At 40.9% G+C, this 26,143-nt stretch overlaps 1 protein-coding gene across 1 annotated transcript in view; it reads right to left on the minus strand.

Moving 5' to 3' along the window:
• The window catches only part of ptprt (protein tyrosine phosphatase receptor type T), a 438,297-nt gene that overhangs the window by 369,007 nt on the left and 43,147 nt on the right, over positions 1 to 26,143 (minus strand). The window contains exon 2 of the mRNA XM_078247539.1: positions 3,141 to 3,266. Coding sequence (XP_078103665.1) covers positions 3,141 to 3,266 — 126 coding nt within the window. The remainder of the gene's footprint in view (positions 1 to 3,140; positions 3,267 to 26,143) is intronic.

The raw sequence follows: 26,143 nt of genomic DNA on the forward strand, positions 1-26,143 counted from the left end.
TCTGCTCAAGACTCTTTTTGTTAATAATAAACCTGTTTACACTTATAAACCAGTTCCAGTCCTTTGCTTTGGGGTCCAACTCAACCTAAAAGTACATATGTTAGGTAATTTAAGTTAGGTACGTTACGTACGACACACAAGTTAAGAATGTTACGAAAGGTAACTCACATATATAACTTAAAATAAGTCAACGGTGACTTCTGGTTTCACCATAAACATATATAAAATGGACCAACAGATCCCATTACTCTTTACGGAGACCAGTGAAGGATATTAGAAGCACTTTCCCGGTGATGGCTGAGCGTTACTGCGCAGCCTCTAACTGAGAGACGACATAAATGTGCCGTGAGCAACCTGTCTGAAAGTTGTAAGTCTTCTGGTAGCTGTGCCAAGAGAAATCTCAATCATTCCGAATATTGCAGAGACGGAGAGCGTAGGTATATGTAAGGAGATAACATAAGCACAGGCTAATTATTGCTAACTAAAATGCTAGTTAACATTAGTATTAAACTTCAACAGCGAATGTAAGTCAAAACTGCCTGCAAGCTTCTCCTGTACTATACGGTAATTCCTCTACTATGCGACAGTATGTCACGTGGTTATGACACAATCGTTAGCCTATTTTTACAAAAACGTCTACTACAGAGCCATAACATGAGATCCAAGGTAATGGAGCCTTTTATACATTGTTGTGTTTCTTTAGAAATAAACAATGGACAAATAGAGTCTTTAAACGCTTCAGATGTAAAGTTATTCGCTGTCAAAGTGGCGCCAAAATGAATGGCAGTCAATGGAATGCTAACGGGAGGTGATGGGATAGGAGCGACGCGTTCCTGGGAGAGGCTTACCCCCTTGGGTTTCACCCGGGACACAAACAACGGTCTGCTGGGTGAAAGTTCCGTGTTATTATGACCCATTCATCCACCCCGACCTCCTCCCCACGCAGACTTTGAACGTGGACTTTGATTGAAAAAAAAAGTAATCCTGGACAAAATATGTTTCGAAACGTAATTGAGAATGCTGTTTAGTTGTATGGGAACGTGATTTTTAGGAGCGAGGGCTGCCTCCTCAGCATCTCTTTTCTTCCTTTCTTTGAAAAAACTGCAAATGAAAGCAGGAACCTGTTACTGCCACTGAGTCAAACGCTGGGTCTGTATGAAGTTAATTGGAGGCTCAGGGATAGCTTCTTTTGTGCACGAACTCTAACAGCTCTCCTCTTGGCAACGGCGCAGTAGATCATTACATCACTGACCTCGACCTATTGTGTCTGAGTGCATTCACACTCGATTCCCTGACACCATTATCAACGTCAAAAAGGCAGACAAAAACCAGCAATCAGACACCAAATAATTGGATCACAACTTGACCATTTCCCTTCTACATCATACCCTCAAAACAGCAAAAGCTGTGTTAGATATTATTATGATTATTATAGAGAAAAGCAAGAAAAAAATCTGAATTTTAATGTTGCTGAGCTTCCGATAAACACTCATGTCAGCCAAATAAGGGACTTGAGAGAGGAGAAGGAGGTGACTCGAGATAGACAGAGGGAGGGAGGGAGAGGAAATGCAGGAGACGAAAGTGTGAAAGAGAGAGAGAGTGTGTGTGTCTATGTGAGAGTTAGAAAGTGAGAGAGTGGGCGAGATAGAGCAAAAGGGCAGAAGTGTGCGAGAGAATGAGAAGGACAGAGGGGCCCGTCTGATTGCCATTTGGCGTTTGACAGGCGGAGAGGGACACCCAGCTGGGGTCACGTCACGATCTGTCTACCGAGTTACATCAGTCTGCCAGCGTAGAAAGGACAGAAGGAGAGATGAAGATCTAAAGAGAAGTTAGCATAACCTTTTCTTTCCTAATGTTTTTAAAACGTTAAACTTTCAATCCTAACACATCAAATACAATGTTTGCAGCTTTAACAGCAAAGGGACAAAAAGTGAATGAGTGGATACCTGTAATCGTTTAATATAAAATGAAATAAAATATGTTTTTAAAGTTTTTCTTTTTAAAGATACGCGCATCACTGCCAACCTGCAAAATCTAATCAGATAGTCTAAAGCAGGGCTGTTCTAAAGCAGAGCTGTTCAGTGTTTTTAGGCCAAGGACCCCTCAGCTGAAAGAGAGACCGAGCAGGGACCCCTTACTATTTTTTGGGCCCTATCTTAACAATCTAAGCGTACGGCGGGAAGCACCTGGCGCAGGTGCGTTCAGGCATGTACGAATCCACTTTTGCTAGTTTAAGGGCAGAAAAAAGGGTCCGGGCGCATGGTTCAAAAGGGTTGTACTGGGTAGTGTCTTCATTAATTCATAGGTGTGTGTTTTGGGTGTAACATGCAATAAACCAACCAGAGTGTCGTCTCCCATTCCCTTTAAAAGCCAGGCGCGTTTGTACCTTGGCACTTTGCTATTATGATGGCGGATTTGCTGAGCAGGTAGGAGAGATTTACTTAACAAATATTTGTCTTTAATAACATGTTGTTGTTTTTTTTTTAACTATCACACAATAATATGGTTCCCCCCGCCCCCCTCCCCACAGCACCTCTAAGGACCCCCCATAGAGGTCCTGGACCCAATGTTGAAGATCTCTGGTCTAAAGAGTCTAAAGTTGGGATTAGAATTTAAAAGGACTGCAAAGACTAGACACTCAACACATAATTATTTCCACCAAAATGCACTGATTTTTTGTCTTTACAGTCAGAAAGGGGCACATGTGAATCGGGTTGGCGACCCCAAAATCACACATATAAGCAATATCAGTTAAAAACATCTGCCTTTGCAATTGATGAAGGAGGAATAAAAACTTTGGATTGGATGTGGATTATTATTTTTCTTCCTATATTTATGTCATTGGAATGTTTAAAATATTGCTAATGAGAAATAGGGGCAGTGACTGGATCAGAAGACAAATTATTAGAATCATTAAACACCACATACTGCTTGATAGTATCTACGGATACCAACTGGCCCAGACCAGAAAGGATGTCGTCCAACTTAGTAGGACAATTTGTGATGCTCAAATCATAATTGGCCCAACAATCATAATCTATAGGTAGGTAGATGGGCCATAAATAAAGTTTGGTAAATGACATACAATGTAATCCAGAGAGCTTGAACAGAAAGCCAGAGAGACCAAAGTAGAATCCTACCAGTAGGCAGAGCAGGGTCCATGGTGGGTTTTTCCCAGGAGTTGACTTGTTCCCAGGTAAATCCATTGGTTCCGAGAGAAACGCTGTACCCACAGCTGCTGTACGACTCCTCAAATGTACAGCCACCTGAACAGAGAGAGAAAAAGATGAATACATTGTCAGATGGCACAGAGTTTCACTGCGGCAAGCAGTTTGGGTTTAGCGTCTTGTACAAGGACAATTAAACAAGGCGGGGTTGTTTAGGGGACAAGGTGCTACGTCCACTAACAGACAGAGAACAGATGTAGAGAAGTAGTTGGACTGAATAATACAAAGACAGCTCTCAAAGTTAAGCTGGTGTTATGTATATTTCCGTTCGAAATGACAAGTGTATCGACAACTGGGGACGGCAAACAAGCCTCGAGGAAGTACTGTCAGGAATGCAACTGAGTAAGAACAACTAGTGTATCTGTTTAAAGTGCAACCAAACAAAACGTGGACTGAGAAGATTAATTGGGTCACATTGTTCTAACTAAAAAGACAACAACAACAACCACACTACCTCTTCCTAATGCCTCACGTTGTCCATTACAATGCATGGACATCCAGCATCCACGCAGCGTTTCCTGTGAACCCCTTGGGTATGCCATCTGAAGGAAAGGCGAACTGTAGCAGTACCACTTAAAACTACTACATACAAAGGGAATTATATTGATGCTGTCCATTAAAACAATTAAACATGGGGTTTGATATAATTACGCCCTCTGTTATTCACCATATTTGTGATTACATTTACACCCCAACGTTTTAAAACCACATCTTCAATCAGTTCAGTAGGGTTTGAATTTATATGTTTTTTTAAGCTTATGTGGCATCATTAACCCTATTATACTAATGAAGTTATCAGCATGAATTGAAAGAGCGAGCGCACGACAGACACTGTCACCATTTATCAGAGAAGAGAGCAGAAGGGCGGGAAAAAAGTAACAGAACAGAATGAGAGGGAGAGAGGGGGAGAGAGAGTACGCCTTTATGTGAGAGAGAGTGAGGGGCATATGAAGAGAAAGCTTTATGTGTCAACATGATTAAGTCATAGAGTCTCATCGTTATTTCATGGCCGGGATAAGACACATTTTCCACCGCATTAGCCTTCTCTGCTAGCACAGCACACACACACACACACACAAACACTAGGGCTTTGACCTTTGCCCCAAAATCATATTCGAAGTTTGTTTGTTTATTAATATTCAAATACTTATTAATAATATTTTGACCATTAAACGCTTTCAGTAAGACCTATATTGGTATAAGTTGTATATGTTCTGTCCACCAGAGGGCAATGTCAATAGGCAGGCAATTATGTTTTCAGAAGAAAAACACAACTGCAAAACCGCAACTGTTTTTTTTTTTTTTTTATGAAAAGTCAGACCCTGGATTAAACACAAACAGTATGCTTTCGACAGGAATTTCGGAGCTTTCACCGTAGCCTACGTAAGTGGTCTGATGTTCATACTTGTGCGCTGGTGTGTGCATCGAGCCGGCGTGTATGTGTGTGTGTGTGTGTGTGTGTGTGTGTGTGTGTGTGTGTGTGTGTGTGTGTGTGTGTGTGTGTATAGAGCGAGTGAGAGAGTGACGGTGATTAGCTTCAGAGCGAGTACTGACTCCAGAGTCATAGTGAGAGAAACAAAGTGTCTTCCCTGTGTTTTCTGACCACGGTGGGAAATCTGTAGCAGGAATAGTTCACCCTCTCCTTGATTTTACGTTGTTTATGGAGAAAGAGAACCAGGAAATGAGTCGGGGGGGAAATGCACTACCAAGTTGCAGCCGAGCGACGTGCGTCGCCACGACGTGTAGTTACATTTTGAAATGCGTGAAAAAGCCTCGGAATCTGAACTGAAAACAAGGTTTACAAGCAAACACATTTACAAAAAAATAATGCCCATAACAGCTTCAAAATTCGAATATGAAGGACTGCCTAATATTTGTTCGAATTTCATTATTATTTTAAATATTCGAATTATATTCGAATAACGAGGTTTGGAGTCAAAGCCCTAACACACACACACACACACACACACACACACACACACACATATACAGTGGGGTAAAAAAGTATTTAGTCAGCCACCAATCGTGCAAGTTCTCCCACTTAAAAAGATGAGAGAGGCCTGTAATTTTCATCATATAACTATGAGAGACAAAATGAGAAAAAAAAATCCAGAAAATCACATTGTAGGATTGTTAATGAATTTATTTGCAAATTCCTCGGGCAAATAAGTATTTGGTCACCTACAAACAAGCAAGATTTCTGGCTCTCACAGACCTGTAACTTCTTCTTTAAGAGGCTCCTCTGTCCTCCACTCGTTATCTGTATTAATGGCACCTGTTTGAACTTGTTATCAGTATAACCTGTCCACAACCTCAAACAGTCACACTCCAATCTCCACTATGGCCAAGACCAAAGAGCTGTCAAAGGACACCAGAAACAAAATTGTAGACCTGCACCAGGCTGGGAAGACTGAATCTGCAATAGGTAAGCAGCTTGGTGTGAAGAAATCAACTGTGGGAGAAATTATAAGAAAATGGAAGACATACAAGACCACTAATAATCTCCCTCGATCCGGGGCTCCACGCAAAATCTCACCATGTGGGGTCAAAATGATCACAAGAACGGTGAGCAAAAATCCCAGAACTACACGGGGGGACCTAGTGAATGACCTGCAGAGAGCTGGGACCAAAGTAACAAAGGCTACCATCAGTAACACACTACGCTGCCAGGGACTCAAATCCTGCAGTGCCAGATGTGTCCGCCTGCTTAAGCCAGTACATGTCCAGGCCCGTCTGGAGTTTGCTAGAGAGCATTTGGATGATCCAGAAGAGGATTGGGAGAATGTCATATGGTCAGATGAAACCAAAATAGAACTATCGTGTTTGGATTGGAAAGAATGTTGAGTTGCATCCAAAGAACACCATACCTACTGTGAAGCATGGGGGTGGAAACATCATGCTTTGGGGCTGTTTTTCTGCAAAGGGTCCAGGACGACTGATCCATGTAAAGGAAAGAATGAATGGGAAATGTATCATGAGATTTTGAGTGAAAACCTCCTTCCATCAGCAAGGGCATTGAAGATGAAAAGTGGCTGCTTTCAGCATGACAATGATCCCAAACACACCGCCCGGGCAACGAAGGAGTGGCTTCGTAAGAAGCATTTCAAGGTCCTGGAGTGGCCTAGCCAGTCTCCAGATCTCAACCCCATAGAAAATCTTTGGAGGGAGTTGAAAGTCCGTGTTGCCCAGCGACAGCCCCAAAACATCACTGCTCTAGAGTAGATCTGCATGGAGGAATGGGCCAAAATACCAACAATAGTGTGTGAAAACCTTGTGAAGACTTACAGAAAACGTTTGACCTCTGTCATTGCCAACAAAGGGTATATAACAAAGTATTGAGATGAACTTTTGTTATTGACTAAATACTTATTTTCCACCATAATTTGCAAATAAATTCATTAAAAATCCTACAATGTGATTTTCTGGATTTTTTTTCTCATTTTGTCTCTCATAGATGAAGTGTACCTATGATGAAAATTACAGGCCTCTCTCATCTTTTTAAGTGGGAGAACTTGCACAATTGGTGGCTGACTAAATACTTTTTTGCCCCACTGTAACCGTGGTTGCCTAATTAGACATATGCTCTGACACACAACCATTTGAATTTGTTTTGAAGCATTTGAAATGGTGGGACGTCATTGCTTTATCCCTTAATGCTTCCTCTTTTTCTTTTTTTTATCTGCCTCTTTGTTGCTGTCACTTCCTGAGAGCGTATTTGTCAGTTTAAACAAATCAAAATGGAGAAACTTCTTGACTTTTCAACTTCAACTGTAACATGCTTGTACATTACTGCTAAGTCATTTAATGCACTTAGAGTGCCACAGTCTTATGACCCGGTTCAAGAAATGTTAGTATGATGACATTAGCATTTAGCTCAAAGCACCACTGTGTTGTACTACAACAAATTGCCCCTTTGGAGAAATAAAAAGGGTAGTGTCACAAGGCCTAAGAGCAACCTCACAAAACGCGCTAGCACGGCTGTAGAATCTTAGTCTTGGTAAACCAAGAATGTCATGTGTCACTTGAAAAAATCTAACAGGAAGTGACTTGCTTTCCTTTTCTAAACACAACTAATCAAAATGCTACACTTATTTACCAGGGCCCACACACACTCCTCACATGTGCAAACACATTATGTCATAACTGAACACTAACCAATCACTGCTTTAGTATAGGCCTATACATAGGTCAAAGGTCAGGTTATCCGTTTTGAACAATGGATGCCAACAATAGACAGAGAGCAAGGGGAGTATGAGGGACAGACAGGGGACGACAACGAGGAGGAGGAGGAAGATGGAGGTGGATCAGCCACGGATTGACCTTGACATTGACTTTACAATGGTGTCCATACTGCATGCAACTATCTAATGACTATTTCAGCATTACAAATCAATCAGACTTTGTTTGTGCATACAATTGCCCCCCCCACGACACACAGCACACATACACACACATTCTTTATTCTAAAAATGATACCTTTGGTTTACATATGTTTGTAGTTTTGTTTTCTTGTTTCATGCTACTGTATACAACGCTGTGCTACTCTTGAATGAATATTTTCTGTTTTACTGTAACATTACATTGTTTTTTACAGTGCACTTTTCAACCACTCTCAGCAGATTATTTTCACTCTAGAACATTGTAAATGTATATATAGGCCTTTGAAAGACAAAAAAGCTTTAGATTTAGGACAACAGTGTGTACATGGTATATCCAAAAATTTACTATTATGAAAAAAGTGTTTGCCATTTGATGCAAATGCTTCATTTTGAGATGTGTTTGTGGTATTTTGAATGCAGTGTTTCATTTTGAAGGAGATGTGAGGCATTTTGCATTTTGTGTGTGCAGTTTTGGGAATTGTGTGTAGAGTTTTGAAAAAAGGAGACACAGTTTTGAAAATGTGTGTAAGCAGTTGGAAAAAACTGTAACTATTCAGTTTTTCTTGAGTTGCATTTGTAACACTGTAAATCAATCAATCAATCAATCAATCATTCATTCATTCTTTTGGACTTTGACATAAATGTGCTAAGTCTGCCTCATAGACTGTACAGTCTATGGTCTGCCTCCTATATTGCCTTCCCAGACCCCCTGGTGGCCAGACAGTGTTATACATATACACATACAACCTAAAATGTACAATGCAAGAAATGCATGGTATAGTTTTGATTATGCTTCTTCAAGCTTTACATCAACTGGGAAATAAAATTTAAAAAAGAAGAAAGAAAACCTCCTCCGCTCTATCTGTAGTCTGTGTTAAAAAAAACAACCTCCAGCAGTGGGTGAAAGCTAGGAAAAACACTATTTTTCTTAAAGATATGAAAAAAGCTGTTATAAATTAATCAATACTGAGATAATTAGCCTTTATCGCCCCCTCGTTGTTCAGTGCTCTCATTAGAAATAAAAAGAAATCAAAATGATCTCATTAGAATAAAAGTTATAAACACGATCAGGGGATGAGAGGGAGAAGTAGCTCCCAGCGGTAAGCGAGACTGTGCTTGTGTGTGTGTGTGTGTGTGTGTGTGTGTGTGTGTGTGTGTGTGTGTGTGTGTGTGAGTGAGAGAGTGGGTGGGTGTCAATGCCCCTGATCTAGTTCTGAAAATTCAGTACAACACCTCCCTTTTCCGCGTCTCATTGACACCATCACACAAACATAATTACACACACATGTTCTGTGTCAGAACATTTGCATAATGAAAATATAAGTGTTCCACTCTGATCGGGGACGTGGGTATGAGGTTGTGTGTGTGTGTGTGTGTGTGTGTGTGTGTGAATGTGTGAATGTGTGTGTGTGTGTGTGTGTGTGTCTGTGTGTGTGCGTGCGTGCGTGCGTGTGTGTGTGTCTGTGTGTGTGCGTGCGTGCGTGTGTGTGTGAGTGTGTGAGAGTGTGTGTGTGTGTGTGTCTGTGAGTGTGTGAGTGTGTGTGTCTATGAGTGAGTGAGTGAGTGAGTGCGTGCGTGCGTGCATGCATGCATGCCAGCATCTGTGTGTGTGCGCATGTTTGAGTTGCAGCTGTAAGGGTTTGTGCATAAATGTATGTTGATGTGTAATGCATATGCGCCTGCATGCATGTTAGTGTGACACCAAAACAAACAGAATCCCTTCATCTCTGCTAATTAACATTCCTGTAACCAATATAATGAAATATTGATATTATTACTCAAGCATGCCAAAACACACACACACACACACACACACACACACACACACACACACACACACACACGAGAACAACCACTCAGTTTTTACTTAAAAGTTCACTTAAAAAGTGAAAAAAAGATCATTATTTATATGCAGCATTCATTTCTTTTGTTCTGCCGAAAATATTGTCAGCCGCCACGTTTGCATCCAACTGTCAACTGCAGCAAAAAATCAGCTGTTGTGAGTAAACCAGTTTCCTGAATGACAACAAAATGCATCTGGCAAGTCAATTGAAAACACACACTGTAAACCTCTGATACAAATTTACAGCTAAAATCTCACCGTTTTAATGTTACACAGGATCATACTGTAAATGGCAATGCATTCTGGGAGAAAATAATAATAATACAGCACTGTCTGCAAATGTTACAGATTACACGTATTTACTGTTAATACCAATGCATCTTGGGAAAATAAAGGAAAAGGAGGGAATTACACTGCAGCCAGCATATTATTGCAAATTAAAATAATACAGTAAGAAACGGTATGCCTATTTACAGTAAAATACCTTAACATGTTAAACCAGTTACTTACTGTAAATACAGAGTAGGTGACTGGCGAAGTTGCTGCCAGTATATTACTGTAAATTTACGGTAAAACGTTTTACAATGGCAGCTTGAATCTTTATTTCAAATGATTACTGTGAGAGATGTGTGACAGTCATGAACGATAATAAATTGAATGGTATAATGTTATAATATCCTAGCTGATCACTCTGCTCTCTCATTGCCCTGTGATATCACATCCTTTTTTGATGCTGATTGCAGGCAATTGTGTTGGCCATGCAGGTGGTAATAAAGGTGCCTGGATGTGGCAGCAGGAGTAAAACCTCTCATTTGAATTTAATGTTTTTGTTCAAACATATTTTAAAAGCCAGATTCACAAAAGCTACTAAAAGGCACAAAGGCAGCGATTGAAAAAAAAAAAGGGATCTGTAACTATTGGACAATCATCTAATCGTGAGAGCTTCACATTTGTTTGACTGTAGGCAAGGCAGCTTTATTTGTATAGCACATTTCAGCAACAGGGCAATTCAAAGTGCTTTACATGAAAACAGATAAAAAAATTAAAAACAGATAAAATACGAGAAAAAAAGTTACAGTGCAGTATAAGAAATTAAACACTGAAGAGCAGTTAAAACAGTTAAATATATAAAAGCAGATAAAATAGGAATTTATCTTTATATGCTTATATAGATTGTTATACAGTGTCAACAATGCAGCTTCAGTATAAGAAATGAACAGTTATTTAAAGAAAGGCAACATGAAAAAGATAGGTCTTCAGCCTTGATTTAAAAGAACTGAGAGTTGCAGCAGACCTACAGTTTTCTGGGAGTTTGTTCCAGATATGTGGAGCATACAAACTAAACGCTGCTTCCCCCTGTCTAGTTCTGACTCTGGGGACAACAAGCTGACCTGTCCCAGACGACCTGAGAGGTCTGGGTGGTTCATAGTGTAGTAGCAGATCAGAAATGTATTTTGGCCCTAAACCGTTTAGTGATTTATAAACCAGCAAAAGTATTTTGAAATCAATTCTTTGAGGCACTGGAAGCCAGTGTAGAGACTTTAGAACTGGAGTGATGTGATGCACTCTCTTGGTCTTAGTGAGGACTCGAGCATCAGCGTTCTGAATCAGCTGCAGCTGTCTGATTGATTTTTTAGGGAGACCTGTAAAGACACCGTTACAGTAGTCAAGTCTACTGAAGCTAAAAGCATGGACAAGTTTTTCCAAATCCTGCTGAGACATAAGTCCTTCAACCCTTGATATATTTGGTGGTATATAAGGTGGTAATAGGCTGACTTTGTAATTGTCTTAATGTGGCTGTTAAAATTCAGGTCTGAGTCCATGACTACACCAAGATTTCTGGCTTTGTCTGTTGTTTTTAACATTATCGTTTGAAGCTGAGTGCTGACTTTTAATCGTTCCTCCTTTGCTCCAAAAAACAACCACCTCAGTTTTTTTCATCATTTAATTTAAGAAAGTTCTGGCACATCCAGTCGTTAATTTGTTCAATGCACTTAGTCAGTTGTTGTATTGGACTATAGTCCCCTGGCGATAAGGTTATATAAATTTGTGTGTCATCCGCATAACTATGGTAACTTATTTTATTGTTTTCCATAATTTGAGCCAGTGGAAGCATGTAGATGTTAAACAGAAGAGGCCCCAGAACGGAGCCTTGGGGAACTCCGCACGTCATATTTGTATGCTCAGATGTATAATTCCCTATAGACACAAAGTAGTCCCTATTCTTTAAATAAGACTCAAACCACTTTAGTACTGAGCCAGAAATGCCAACCCAGTTTTCCAATCAGTCTAGTAATATGTCATGGTCGACCATATCAAATGCAGCACTGAGATCAAATAATACCAAGACTGAAGTGTTGCCACTATCTGTGTTTAAGTGGATGTCATTAAAGACTTTAACAAGAGCTGTCTCAGTGCTGTGGTGTGGTTGAAAACCCGACTGGAAGGCATCAAAACTGTTGTTTAGTGACAAGAAAAGGTTGAGTTGTTGAGAAACCGTTTTTTCAATGATTTTACTTAAAAATGGAAGGTTTGATATAGGCCTATAGTTGCTCATTAGTGACATGTCTAGATTGTTCTTTTTTAAGAGTGGCTTAATGACTGCCGTTTTCAGGGCCTGTGGGAAGATACCTGAGAGAAGAGACGTGTTTACAATCTGTAGAAGATCTGTAGCCAAACAATTCAAAACATTTTTGAAAAGGCCCGTTGGTAGAATATCAAGGCAGCAGGAGGAGGTTTTCAGATGTTGTATAATGTCCTCCAGGTTTTTACGGTTAATCATATGAAATTGGGTCATATTGGAATTTGTTTTGCCTGGACACTGTGACAACACATACCCTGTACTCGATATGGAAGCACTGATTGTTTGTCTAATTTTCTTTAACTCTTTCTAAGTTTGTCCTTGAAGAAGGTGGCAAAATCATGGCAGGCCTTGGTGGATAAAAGTTCAGATGTTTCTGGTACTGGAGGGTTTGTTAACCTATCGACAGTAGCAAACAAAGCACGTGAGTTATTATTGTTTTTGGCAATTATGTCCGAGAAGAAGGACCGCCTTGCATTCCTCAGTTCCAAATTATAAATGCGAAGTCTCTCTTTATAGGTGTTGTAGTGGACCTGGAGATTAGTTTTTCGCCACCTGCGTTCTGCTTTTCGACACTGTCTTTTTTCTGTTCTTACCAGTATGGCATTTCTCCATGGAGATCTTTTCTTATCAGAGACAGTGTTTACCTTAATGGGAGCAATGGCATCAATAACATTTGTAATTTTACAATTGAAATTGTCTACAAGCTCAGTGAGTGAGACCCCTGAGAGGGCGGGTGTGGATGAGAAAAGCTGAATGAATGTTTCACTGGTGTTGTCAGTGATATACCGTTTTCTTATTAACTTTGTTTGGACACTTTTGAGCACAGAGATAGTGCCATTAAAGAAAACACAGAAATGATCAGAGAGAGCAGCATCAGTCACCACAACCTTGGAAATGGTCAAACCCTTCGAGATAATCAAGTCCAGAGTATGCTCCTTGTTGTGTGTGGGCTCCGTCACATGCTGAGTCAGTCCATAGTTCTCAAAAATACAACACAGTTCTTTGGTCCCTCTATCCTGGGGGTTGTCAACATGAATGTTGAAATCACCAGCAATAACTACACGGTCAAAGTTAATACGGATTATAGACAGCAGTTCACTAAAGTCGTCAAAGAAGGATGCACAGTATTTAGGTGGCCTGTAGATAATTAGAAATATAGGTTGAGACGGGGACCTTAGCTGAAGAGCCAAATATTCAAAAGAAGCAAAGTTTCCATAAGATATTTGAGTACATTGGAACAACTCATTAAACAAAATGGCGACTCCACCTCCTTTCTTATTAGCTCTATTTTCACTCATAAAATTGAAGTTAGGGGGAGCTGACTCTATAAGAACAGCATCACTGTTATTATAGTCTAACCAGGTTTCAGTTAAAAACATGAGCTCAAGATTGTGCTTAATAATGAAATCATTGATTAAAAATGATTTAGACAAGACCTGACATTTAGTAAGGCTAATGTTAGTGTGTTAAAATAATTATCTGTCTCGTTTTTTGGGACAGGCTGTGGCTGACGAGGAATGGATGCTAAATTTGCTAAGTTGGCAGTTAAGTGCTTCTTTTTCTTACTTAGCGGATTCACCAATCTTTTTCTATTACCTATCACAACATTTATTGACGAAGAATTGAATACACAGGGCCCAGGCTTGTCCTGTACAGTATATGCATAGTAAAAAATTATGAAAAAGTATACTCTATAAATCACACATATTTGTAAAAGTATTAATTGTTATTTTTTGTAGGTATGCCAAAAGTAATATGTAATGTTTCACCTTCGTTTAAGTAATTAAAGGTGCTCTGCCACACAAAACCGTTTTTACTTGCATTTTTTTTTTAATATGTTAGGTCCATATGTGTTTGTGTTATGTCATGAATGTGAAACTGAACGGCTACCTCCTCTGTCAGCTCTAGCCATTGAAAAGAAATAAGCAGAGAAATCAGGCCAATTACAAAAGCTGGTCAGTCTGACGTGGTGTTGCCTGACCTCATTGCTATTCATGAGCTCGCCCAGTGGCATTGGGTAAAGGATGCTGATAGCCAGGCTCTCATTGGCTAGCTGTTAGCCAATCAGAGTCAAGCAACTTATCTCGTTGAATATTAATGAGAACTGGCACAAATCGAGCTGAGTCTTCCTGCAGGATTTCTATACCACGCTAGAATGGCTTGAAACAAGGTAACCAAGGCATTGTTTCCACAAAAGAATGTTACAGAGTCCATGGTAGAACTTCAGACATTACCACAAAGTAATGAAATACGTGTGGCAGGGCACCTTCAAAGCAATTTATGTCTTCTGTTCTTTTGTCATGCATGATGTAATATACCTGGATGATGGGAAGTGCTGATTCAGTAGCATTAATCATAAGGTAAACAAAAAATCTAATTACTTGTCTTATTTAAGGAATAGCATCAACACAAACACAGAATGGATGCCCTCTCAGAACATAATCTTTGACATGCTTATTTTGAATGGCTGGGATGAACCTCTCACCTTGTTTTTCTGCGCTTGCTGAACAGAATTATTTATCAAAAAACTAATTTACTTCAGCGGGGAGAGAGAAAGGAGCGGAAGTGTGATTGTTGTTGGTTCACAGCCAATTAAATGTTTCATGTACGCGAGAGCTCGTTGGACATTTTCTCTTCAGCACCTGCTAATCTGTATATCAAACCCTGTGGTTCCAGGAGAGAAGCCTCTCCAGGCATTCGCTCACTGTGCTCTTTTAAAACTTGTTTGATAATTGAGTCATTCCACGTCTTCACTAAATAGACCCAATGAAATTTGCTTTTTCAATTAAAAACTGTTATTATCGACAAATGAATAACTTACAGGGACGTTTTGATATAATTTGTTTGTTCAAAAAAGACTTTCTCACCAAAGTCTAAAAAGCAGAATTACTTTTCACAGAATGGAGTGTTAATGGGAATGTGCAAAATCAGACACATTTCAAAAAGTAAGAGCGCACTGGTGAAATACAAAATAAATAACCGTTTGAGATCTCTCAATAAAATTCACTTCCTGTCCATTTTGCAAGTCCTCCAACTCACACAACTTGTCCCTACCCTGTAATATGACCCACCAAAGATCAACACATCAATATTTGTTAAAGGCAAAATATGTGTCAAACTATTCAAATCTTTGTTTGGTACAGATCCTCGCAAAAATTCGTTGAATATTTTAATATTTTTCAATGAAAATGAGAACAATGATCCAAAAATGATCATTCCATCAAATATCGTGAATCATATCGCAATCACAAAATCAGTTAAAAATAATCGCAATTAAATATTTTCCACATACCGTGCAGCCCTATTACGTTATTTAACTTACATGACATAGTTACGTACAATGTGACGTAGTTAGGTACATAACTGTCACGGAATTTAACGTACAAGTTGATTACCTCGTGTTAGTTCAAATAAGTAAACGTTGACTTTTGCTTTCTCGCGGGACCTGAACATCCGTCTCCAGGGTGGTAGTCATGTTTTAGTTTGAGCCATCCATCCACCCCGAACGGACTTTCTCGCTCTTTATACTACATCACCTAGCCTACGTCTTTTTCTCCTGTCATAATTACTTCAGCCACTAGAGGTCACCACCACTATTAACGTAAATATGGGTCATAAAAAGATGCTTGTACAAATGAGGTATGGGGTCGTTTTTTGGGGAAGGACAGTCTCCTATTTTGAGAGATGGATTTCAAGTGATGGTTTTATTTTTTTTAATTTCTCCCAAACAGGAGATTCTAAGCGTTGGTATTCGTAAAGTGACAGAGACAAAGAGAGAGAGAGAGAGAGAGAGAGAGAGAGAGAGAGAGAGAGAGTGCACATCTGTGTTTCTAGTAAGTAAGTAAGTAAATCTAAGTAAGTACTTTTCTAAGTAATAAAAACTGTAGGATCTCTTATTTCCTTTCCCTCACTAAGTTTCAAGTCATTGTACTGTTGTCACATTTTATCTATCCTTGATATTAGCTTACTTGCTTGTTTTAAATGTTTCATGACCACACATGCAACATGGCTTTATAACTACATCAAAATATAATGTGTATTATAGTCTGTTACTGCTATAAAGTGACACAAAAACCCCTTAACAAACAGAGCTATTTGTTTAACATGTAAAGAGGTTATTGGGTATCCATGCATTCAGAACTGATTATTCTGCTTGAGCTCACATATTGTCCATTTAGACATGTGCTTCAACATGGATCAGACTTACTCTGTATCACTATAATGCACACAAACACACTGACATTATGCAAGCCAGCTGGCCTTCATTCACAAACACTCACATCCATGCAAAAACAGCAAAGTGATCTCACACACACACACACACACACACACACACACACACACACAAGCAGCAAAAATAACTCTGTGCCCTGAATATACCCACTTACACATAAACACCCTCTCCAATGATAACACTTATTTAAGCAGAATCCCCTGTCTTTCTCATGTTAAGATTCCCATTCCCCTGAGAGACCAAAAGCAGCCATTAGAGCCTTTCATGTCAGCCAAAGCTAACACAGTGCGACAGGACCCACGGAGTCCCAAACCAGAAGGAGGCCCCCCGAGGCGAATGGCTCTAAAGAGTCTGTTTACTGCTCACTTAGATAACATCTACTGATCCTGAGTGTGACTGTGTGTTCAAGTGTATGTTTGTGTGTGTAGGAGCAAACCGAGGACATGTTGCCGTGTGTTCATGTGTGAATGTGTGTGCACAGCGGAGCAGTTTCTATGTCAGCGGTGGAAAGTAACCAAATAATACACCAAGTCCTGCAATCCATACGACCACACGGGTTGTTTGTTCCTACACTCTAACACGACCCATAGGAGCGTTTTCCGTACTCATATCTAAACGAGAGAACATTGGTCGCAGTTTTGAACGTAAAGGTCGCGATTTTAAACATGTATTTAATGTTGTGAAATTGTCGCAGTTTGGTTATGTTTAGGCACCAAAATTACTTAGTTAGGTTAAGAAAATAGTCACTTCATCTGTTCAAAGGTATGAGTGTATATGTGTCTGTGCGTGTGACTGTGTGCATGCATGTGTGTTTGTATGTGTGCACTCCTATCTTGTCTCTTAGTTAACTCATATTAAATCCATTGTCAGCTAACATGCCAAGATCCTTAAATAGACCCATTAAGTCATTTAAAAACATATGCCATCTGCCTCCATGCACCCCTCACACACACACACACACACACACAAAAACACACCCTGCGGCCCAGAAACTCACTGGCTAAACACTAAACGCCATTACTGCCACCCCAATAAGCCTGGAAAATAAGAGAAAGCAGACAGAGGTTTCTAAGCGTAACACACACGCAGACGTGTTTGAGGTGTGTGTGTGTGTGTGTGTGTGTATATGTGTGTGTATATGTATATGTGTGTGTGTGTGTGTGTGTGTGTGTGTGTGTGTGTGTGTGTGTGTGTGTGTGTGTGTGTGTGTGAGAGAGAGAGAGAGAAAGAGCGTGAGATAAAGTGTTGAGCAACCAAAAATGCAGAAAGAGTGCTGGTGTGTCAGGTGAAGTCAGTTCTGGATTTAAAAGAAAAAAGCCAGTCGTGAGGTGAGAGGTTTGTGTTTTGCATGAGAGTGTGTGTGTGTGTGTGTGTGTGTGTGTGTGTGTGTGTGTGTGTGTGTGTGTGTGTGTGTGTGTGAGAGAGAGAGAGAGAGAAAGAAAGAGCGTGAGATAAAGTGTTGAGCAACCAAAAATGCAGGAAGAGTGCTGGTGTGTCAGGTGAAGTCAGTTCTGGATTTAAAAGAAAAAAGCCAAAGTCGTGAGGTGAGAGGTTTGTGTTGTGCATGAGTGTGTGTGTGTGTGTGTGTGTGTGTGTGTGTGTGTGTGTGTGTGTGTGTGTGTGTGTGTGTGTGTGTGTGTGTGTGTGTCAGCGTCTGGAGAGTAGTATGAGAAAAGATGAATGTTTAATAGAGTAACAGATTAATATAGAAAACGTCTACTTGTGATTTAATAAAGCAACGTCTAGTGATATAAAATGCAGAGTATCCAGAGGGGTTGCATGTTGTGTGTGTGTGTGTGTGTCTCTCGAAGTGTGCATGTGTAAAGTCACAGGAGCCTGTGGGTTAGAAGTCAGACCAATCTCTGACGAGGAAAGGAAATGATCGAGGGTGAAAGAGGAAGTCAATGTGTGCTAAATGAAAAATGATTTTTAAAGAGAACGCGCTGTAAATTCTGGTGCCAGAGGTTGTGTATGTCTGTGTGTCATGGAGGTTTCTGCAGTTTGCATGAGAGCATCAGGGCAGTGAATGCTAAAACAAGCAAGAAGAGCTCAAATGGAAACCAAAAGGAGGGAGGAGAAGAGCTGGTGTGCAGCTGTTAAAGATACAATCTGTAAACACTCACATGCTGCCTAACAGATATCAGAGGTGCACAGTACTTATGATTTTATGGAAAGTACCCCATGCCAATCTCTAGGTATGGTGAAGGGTATGTGATGATGTGGGGCTATTTTAATTCCAAAGGCCAAGGGAACTTTATCAGGATGCATAGTATCCTGGATCCATGAAATAACTGGCCTTTAAAAATAAAAACCTGCCTGCCTCTATGGGAATTTAACATAGGGGTGTACTCACTTATGCCCCCTGTATTTTAAGAAAGAACATTTATTTATTCACGATACATTATTCATTCACAAAGAAAATTGGTGTCCTTAAAGGTTGGATTTTTCCTCATTTTTTTAATTAAGGCATTAAGATCAATTTCCAAAAGATGATTTTTTTATTCCTCTTTTTAGTCAAATTTAACATGGGTGTACTCATTTATGCTGAGCACTGTACATTTCTTCATAAAAGGCCCAAACTTATGCCAAAACTCAAAACAGTTATGTCATTCTTCTCTGTAGAACGGTTTAGAACGGTAATAGACGATCTTTGGTCACATCGCACTATTCTGACTTCGAGTGACTTCTTTGTTCTCTCTCGGATGCCTTATATGGGCGTAATGTGTGTTGGACCTGCCTTCCATTGGTTGACAAAACGTCAACAAGCTCTCACAAAGCATCATGGAAATTTCAAGATGGACGCTAGCATCGAAGCTAGCGGCAGCAATGACCGAAACATTGATAAATTATGGACATCAAGTGGATACATTTTGGATGAAAGAGTTTGGATTTATTGCTCAACGACCCCGAAAAAAAGGCAAAGGCAAAGTTCCAGGCTGGATAGAAAACCTCCTGTAAGGGCTACAAAGACACCAAAGACACCCCCATGACGGGCGGACTGTTAGCTTTTAGCGCCAAAAGACGGTATGTCTCTATCTATTATTGCTATAAAATAATTAAAATATGAATAAGAGATGCCCTTTTCCTCGTATATGATATTCTCGGTCTCTGAGTTAATGTGACACAAACTGCGAATAAAAATAGGTGAATGGAAAACTGACTACTGTTTATGGGATTTAATTTCTCTGGAAGTCTTCTTCTCGATGTAGGAAACAGAGGGAAGAGGTTACAGTAAGCCTGTGTAAATGAGCGATTGAGCGAAGATGCGTGGGTTTGTCTTAAATCTCCTTCTCTGAGTTCCAGTACAGTGTGTGAGTGTTTGTGTGTGTGTGCGTGCGTTTGTGTGTGTGTGTGTGTGTGTGTGTGTGTGTGTGTGTGTGTGTGTGTGTGTGTGTGTGTGTGTGTGTGTTAAAGTTTTAAAGGGGAGAAAGTGGTTTCCTGAAGGGGTCTATTGTGACTTTAATTATCTGCTACATAAATCAATAGAGGACCTGCCTTATAACCTTTAGTTCCGCATGAAGGAACACAGGAAAGAACGTCGCCACCGATCACTTTCACTGGCTGTCACACACACACACACACACACACACACACACGTGCGCATACACACACACACACTGCATGCTTCATGACCATAAACAACACGCAACGATCACACTCAAACACACACTAATGCCTGGACGCATGTCTGTACTCAATTGAATCAATTGGTTTGGACAGAGGGGTGACTACAAAGGGTAAGTACAAAGATTGGAATGCATTGGAGATTGACGCGTGCGCACACGCGCACACACGCGCATGCGCGCGCACACACACACACACACACACACACTTTCACCCACACGTATCTTCTGTTTGAAATGACTGGCTGCAGCAAACAGTCATAGCAAATTAGAGGAGAAGAAGTTGACAAAACAGAAAAAGGAAAAAACATGACCTACAACCAATCAGAGCACAAAAACATGACCTACAACCAATCAGAGCAACGAAACATGACCTACAACCAATCAGAGCAATGAAACATGACCTACAACCAATCAGAGCAACGAAACATGACCTACAACCAATCAGAGCAATGAAACATGACCTACAACCAATCAGAGCAACGAAACATGACCTACAACCAATCAGAGCACAAAAACATGACCTACAACCAATCAGAGCAACAAAATATGACCTAAAACCAATCAGAACAACGGAACATGACATAAAACCAATCAGAGCAACGGAACATTACCTACAACCAATCAGAGCAACGGAACAGGACCCACAACAAATCAAAGCAACAAAACGTGACCCCCAAAGTAGCGCTGAGCAACAACTGCAAGTATGGGCGGTGCTTGATCTGTTGTGAATCAGGAAAGAAAATGGCAGCCTGGTCACAAACTTTCTCAAATTACAGCTAAACAGTACACTTAAATGTGTTTCTGAAAACATTTTAGACTGAAAATTAGCAGAAAACAGCTAATTTCGTGAGCCCAGTGCGTTGCGCTGGACGGACCTGCAGACCGGACGCAAATGGATGGACCTACAACCAATCAGAGCAGCGAAACTAGTGAAGTGTGAACTTTTCAAATCTGGATTGTTGACGATCCTCTGTGATTGGCCCGCCAAGGTTCTCTTCGGCAGGAAATCTGTCTAAATGTGTGAGGGGGGGTCGGATGCTTCTGCCAGAGCAAATAAAACATGAGCTCGGCCGCTTCTTCTGGTTGCTGGCAAGTAGAAAGAGCTCAATTTAGTTGTTTTGGCCCTTATTAAAGTACTTTTACATTACTTTGTAACATTTTGAATGCAGGACTTTTACTTGTAGTGAAGTATTTTCACAGTGTGGTATTGGTACCTTTACTGAAGTAATGGATCTAAATACTTCTTCTTCCACCACTGCAACTATGCTCAGCCTCTTATGTCACACATATGATGTGGTTTGACTGTCAGAAACTGCCAGACTTTTCTAAAAGTGTTAGAGATGGTCTGAGTCACAACATGACTCATCTGAAACATATACACACACACACAGAGGTAGCAAGTGACATTCACACTCTCCCTTAGTCGCACACATGCAAACCCTCTCAAAACTCTCTGTCACACACACACACACACACACACACACACACACACACACGGGTAGGTTTTGTGAAATTCCTGATGAGGACCTGTCTCTATTAGCATGCTAATCCTGCTCAGGATTACACTGCTGCCTGAGCACAGAGCTCTGCATTAATAACCAGTTCCCCTCTGTCTTGCTCTCGCTTACACTCAATTTCTCTCCCACGAACGCACACACTCCTCTTCTCTGTGAGCATCTTTATAAACTTCACATTTTTCGGCAGGTTTCTCGAGTCGCTGTTGTTCACTCAAATTTAAATCAAAAGAGGCACTATTTGGCAGAACTGTCGAGAAAAGAAGTTACATTTAAAGGGGAACTATACAGTTTTTTTAGCTTAATTTACCCAAACTGAACAGCTTCGGTGTCATTGGAATGGTTATATGACTTTTTTTGGGTTGAATGGTGGTCGTCTCGCTCCCCCCTAACGCCTGTGAGCTGAAAAAACACCCTTCAACTTTGGGCCGGTGAGTCGTCGGCATATCGGTTGGTATCGCGTGATGTCAGGTCTCGCGATGCAACGAATTGCTTCACGGCACTGCACACATACGCCCATTCGGGAACTGGCTAGCTATAAGAACAAGGTAGTGATGGAGTTTTTCACACTATCGTCATGGCTGAGCCAGCAACAAAGAAGCTAGGAAAGCATTGTCGGAGGAACAGAGAAAGAGGAAACTGACCACAGCAGACTGACCAAGCGAGGAGTCAGACACGAGTAAACATAAGAGCTGCCAAATATCTATTCCGAAGCTGTAGGGGGAGCACTATAGAGAAACCTGCGAGCAAAAAGTGAGAAAACTGCGAAGAAATGGCCAAAACTGCATAGCGCCCCTTTAAGACTCTCACATTTTCACACACCAACAAGCTCAAACCTGGTTTCAAAGTGGACGTTGCATCTGAAACCTTATTCAGTAAAATAAAAAAACTCTTTTGTTCACATTGATTTTGCTGTCTGTGCCTCTTATAACACTTTCTGTACTCACAAAACTAGATGAGCAGCACACAAATAGTATGACCAAGCTTTCTTTGACGCACACACACACACACAGGAGGTTTAATCTCAATGCTCTCATTAACACCCTGCGAAACACAGAGTTGGATCTGATCCCACATACAGAAATTCAAAGACCGAGAAAGAGAGAAAAAACAGCAGTTTGACAGTACTACTACTGCTGTTACAACTACTTGCAGCTATTACTAATATATAATAGCTATTATAATTATCATCATCATAAATCAACCAACATTTTATATGATGGGTTGCAGTGTTTTCACAAAAGGCAAATAGATGGAAAAGCATGCTCACATGGCTATGTATTTCTACTGAGGACCCTCAACATAATGAACTCGTGCCTGTAACAATAGGTAGCGTCGTTCAAGCGGTTCAGATATGTCTTGACCTTGTCATTGACTTCCCTCGCTGTTATGACAGTTATATAAAGAGGTTGTAATTGTAGTTGGAGATGAGCATTATCCAACAATGATATGGTATGAACACTTATGCACAATTTGTATGATATCTTACCAAATTACGGCGACCCGGTCACATGACAGTTAAGTTTAGCAGTCTTTACAGTTAAATTTAGCTGAGATAAGGTGACTCTGAGCCGGGTACAGAGCACCGTGAGGTCCTGGTCATTTCAGTGGCCGTTGCTGTTAAGTTTAGCCGACAAAAGGTGCCCGCCATGCGGTGACTACTAGCCTAGGAATCTAGACACACCCTAGCGGCAGCAAATGTAATTTGCAGCCAGGGTCAGTCTAGCGACTCTCCGTTGGCTTGCGAGCTGGAAAAACCAAACTCTGGTCAGGCCAATCACATTGTGTATAGAGTCAGTGGGCGGGCTTAACATAATGACGGCAGAGTTGCGACGGTTCCGGGTGAATTCCCTGCTACTTGAAAACAAAGAAGAGGGCTGCTGGTGAACAGCGGTCTTTCGAATTGGCTTTGGCCGCGACTCTGGAAGACTTGGAGTTAAGCCTTTCTTCGAGAAAAGAACAAAGAACGGCACTGAAGTCATTCTTAAAAAAGGAAGATGTGTTAGGAGTTTTGCCGACCAAATACGACAAAAGTTTAATCTATCAACTAGCTCCACTACCTTCTACGTTGCTCTGCTTGGTTGTAGCGCTATCAGAGGGGATTTGAAAGAAAACTGACCAACTGCCACTTTGCTCGTTGGAAAGCCATGATGCCTCTCTCTCATGGGCGGGCCAAATTCTCTGGGCGGGCAAAGCAGAAAAAGGGGAGGTAACATTTGCCCTTATGACGTCATAAAGGGAAGATTCCAGATCGGCCCATCTGAGCTTTCATTTTCTCAAAGGCAGAGCTGGATACCCAGGGCTCGGTTTACACCTATCCCCATTTCTAGCCACTGGGGGACCATAGGCAGACTGGGGGAACACATATTAATGTTAAAAAACCTCATAAAGTGAAATTTTCATGCCATGGGACCTTTAACTTGCACTATGTCTTGTTTTAAATGGATGTCATTTTGGTATTTTTATGTATATGTTATGAGTGTTTTATGTGGACCCCAAGAAGAGTTGCAGCTACATTGTTAGCAGCTAATGGGGATCCCAATTAGTGTATAAAGGAATAACAAACCTCAACCTTAATGCAAACCCAATTTTAACCTCAACCCTAAAACCAATTCCTAACCCTTAAACAGCCCGCTGAAAAAGTGAGGGCCAGCCAACTCTCAAGGTCTACGAGACACACACACACACACACACACACACACACACACACACACACACACACACACTCTCTGTGGTGCTCATTAGGAGAGGTAGCAGGTCCAGACCTCCTCCTAGCAGAACTACAGGGGTGACCAACTCCCTCCCTGTTCTCTTCCTCTACTCCTCTGTTCCTGTCAGCTTCACGCTCTCTCCCTCTTTGTTTCTCTGCCCCTCTTTCTCCTGTCACCCTCTCTTTGTCTTTTTTCTTCTCCTCTCTATGCTCTACTGTCCTCCTTTCTCCCTCTGATCTCTTTCGATCCTCCTCTTTTTTGGCTTTTTGCTCACCACTTCACTGGCTTCCTATGTCCTCCCTCTCTCCCCTGTTTCATCCTCCTGTCTTATCGCTGGCATCTCTTACCCCCTGTCCTCACCCCTTTCTTCTTTCTCTCCATCCTCACCTCCTCCCCTCTTCCCTCTAGCAATCTGTCCCGCTTGTCTCATCTCTCCATACCTATTTCATCCTTGCTTCTCTCTACTGGGTCTTTCATTTCGAGTCCCAGCTTCAATTCATGCAGGAAACAAAGTTAAGTTTGGTTGCCAAAGAATCAGTGACTACGTTTACATGCACATCATATTCCAGTTTGTGCCCTTTTCCTAAGCAGACCATATTCTGACTAAGTTGTTTACTTGGCTAATGGAAATTAATGTTTCACTGATATTCCTGTTTACATGCAGACGTTTTCTTGGTTTTCCACCGGTGGCAAACTTGTTTGGACGTGCAAACACAGCCTCCCTCTTTCATTCCTTCAACCAGCTCCTTGAAAAAGTCGCCTCATATCCAAAAACCTGTTGGAATCTTTCACAAGGTTTAAAAGTAGCTGTGTTTCAGCTTCTTTTCTTTTGTCCATGCATCTCTACCGAAGCCCTGCAAACTGTCGGCTGGTTGGTTTGTGTCATTGACATATATATAATGGACCAACAGATCCCGTTGCTCTGGACGGAGACCAGTGAAGGCCATTAGAAGCACTTTTCCGGTGATAGCTAGCGTTACTGAGCAGCCTCCAACTGAGACGACGTAAATGTGCCGTGAGCAACATGTCTGAAAGTTGGAAGTCTTCTGGTAGCTTCTGGTAGAGACGGAGAGCGTAGGTATATGTAAGAAGATAACATAGGCACAGGCTAATTATTGCTAACTAAAATGCTAGTTAACATTAGTAATTACACTTAAACAGCTAATGTGAGACGAAACTGCCTGCGAGCTTCTCCTGTACTGTACGGTAATTCCTCTACTATGCGACAGTAAGTCGCGTGGTTATGACACAATCGTTAGCCTATTTTTATAAAAACGTCTGCTACGGAGCCATAACGTGAGGTACAAGGTAATGGAGCCTTTTATACATTGTCGTGTTTCTTTAGAAATAAACAATGGACAAATAGAGTCTTTAAACGCTTCAGATGTAAAGTTATTCGCTGTCAAAGTGGCGGCAAAATGAATGGCAGTCAATGGAATGCTAACGGGAGGTGATGGCTTGGTAGCATCAAAATGGCGCCATAGGAGGTTCGCGGTCCGAGGAGAAGCTTACCCCCTTGGTTTGTGTACAACAACCATAGCAACGCACAGAGCTGACTGTACGCTGTAAACAGGCAAGAGGCTATACACTGTCTAATAACTGCAGTAAAAACCCAGATTGAGACGCATATTCCGAATGTGCTGTATACATGTCCAAAGAATGCCTCTAAAACCCAAACAATACCGGTACATCCCACATGTCTTAAACAGAAAATACTACATTGGCGAAAAAGGCCTTATTCAGAATATCCAAACGGAATATGTTGTTTAGAATAATAGTGGAATATTAGTGTGCATGTGAATGTACTCACTCTCTCTCTCACTTGACCTTAAAGATTCTGTGTATTCAGCTCATGCACTAAAGATCGCCATTACTGTATAATGTCTATTTTACCCCACCCTCTCTCTCTGTACTTTGTTACATATTGCTTAATTATTGAGCTGTAAACTCAGCCAATCAATAATCATTTGTAATTCAGTGGTTTTACGTATCACTCTGAGAGAGTAAGAGAGGGAGAGAAAGAAA

This window comes from Sander vitreus, chromosome 4, assembly GCF_031162955.1.
Source record: "Sander vitreus isolate 19-12246 chromosome 4, sanVit1, whole genome shotgun sequence".
In the NCBI taxonomy this organism is placed as follows: Eukaryota; Metazoa; Chordata; class Actinopteri; order Perciformes; family Percidae; genus Sander; species Sander vitreus.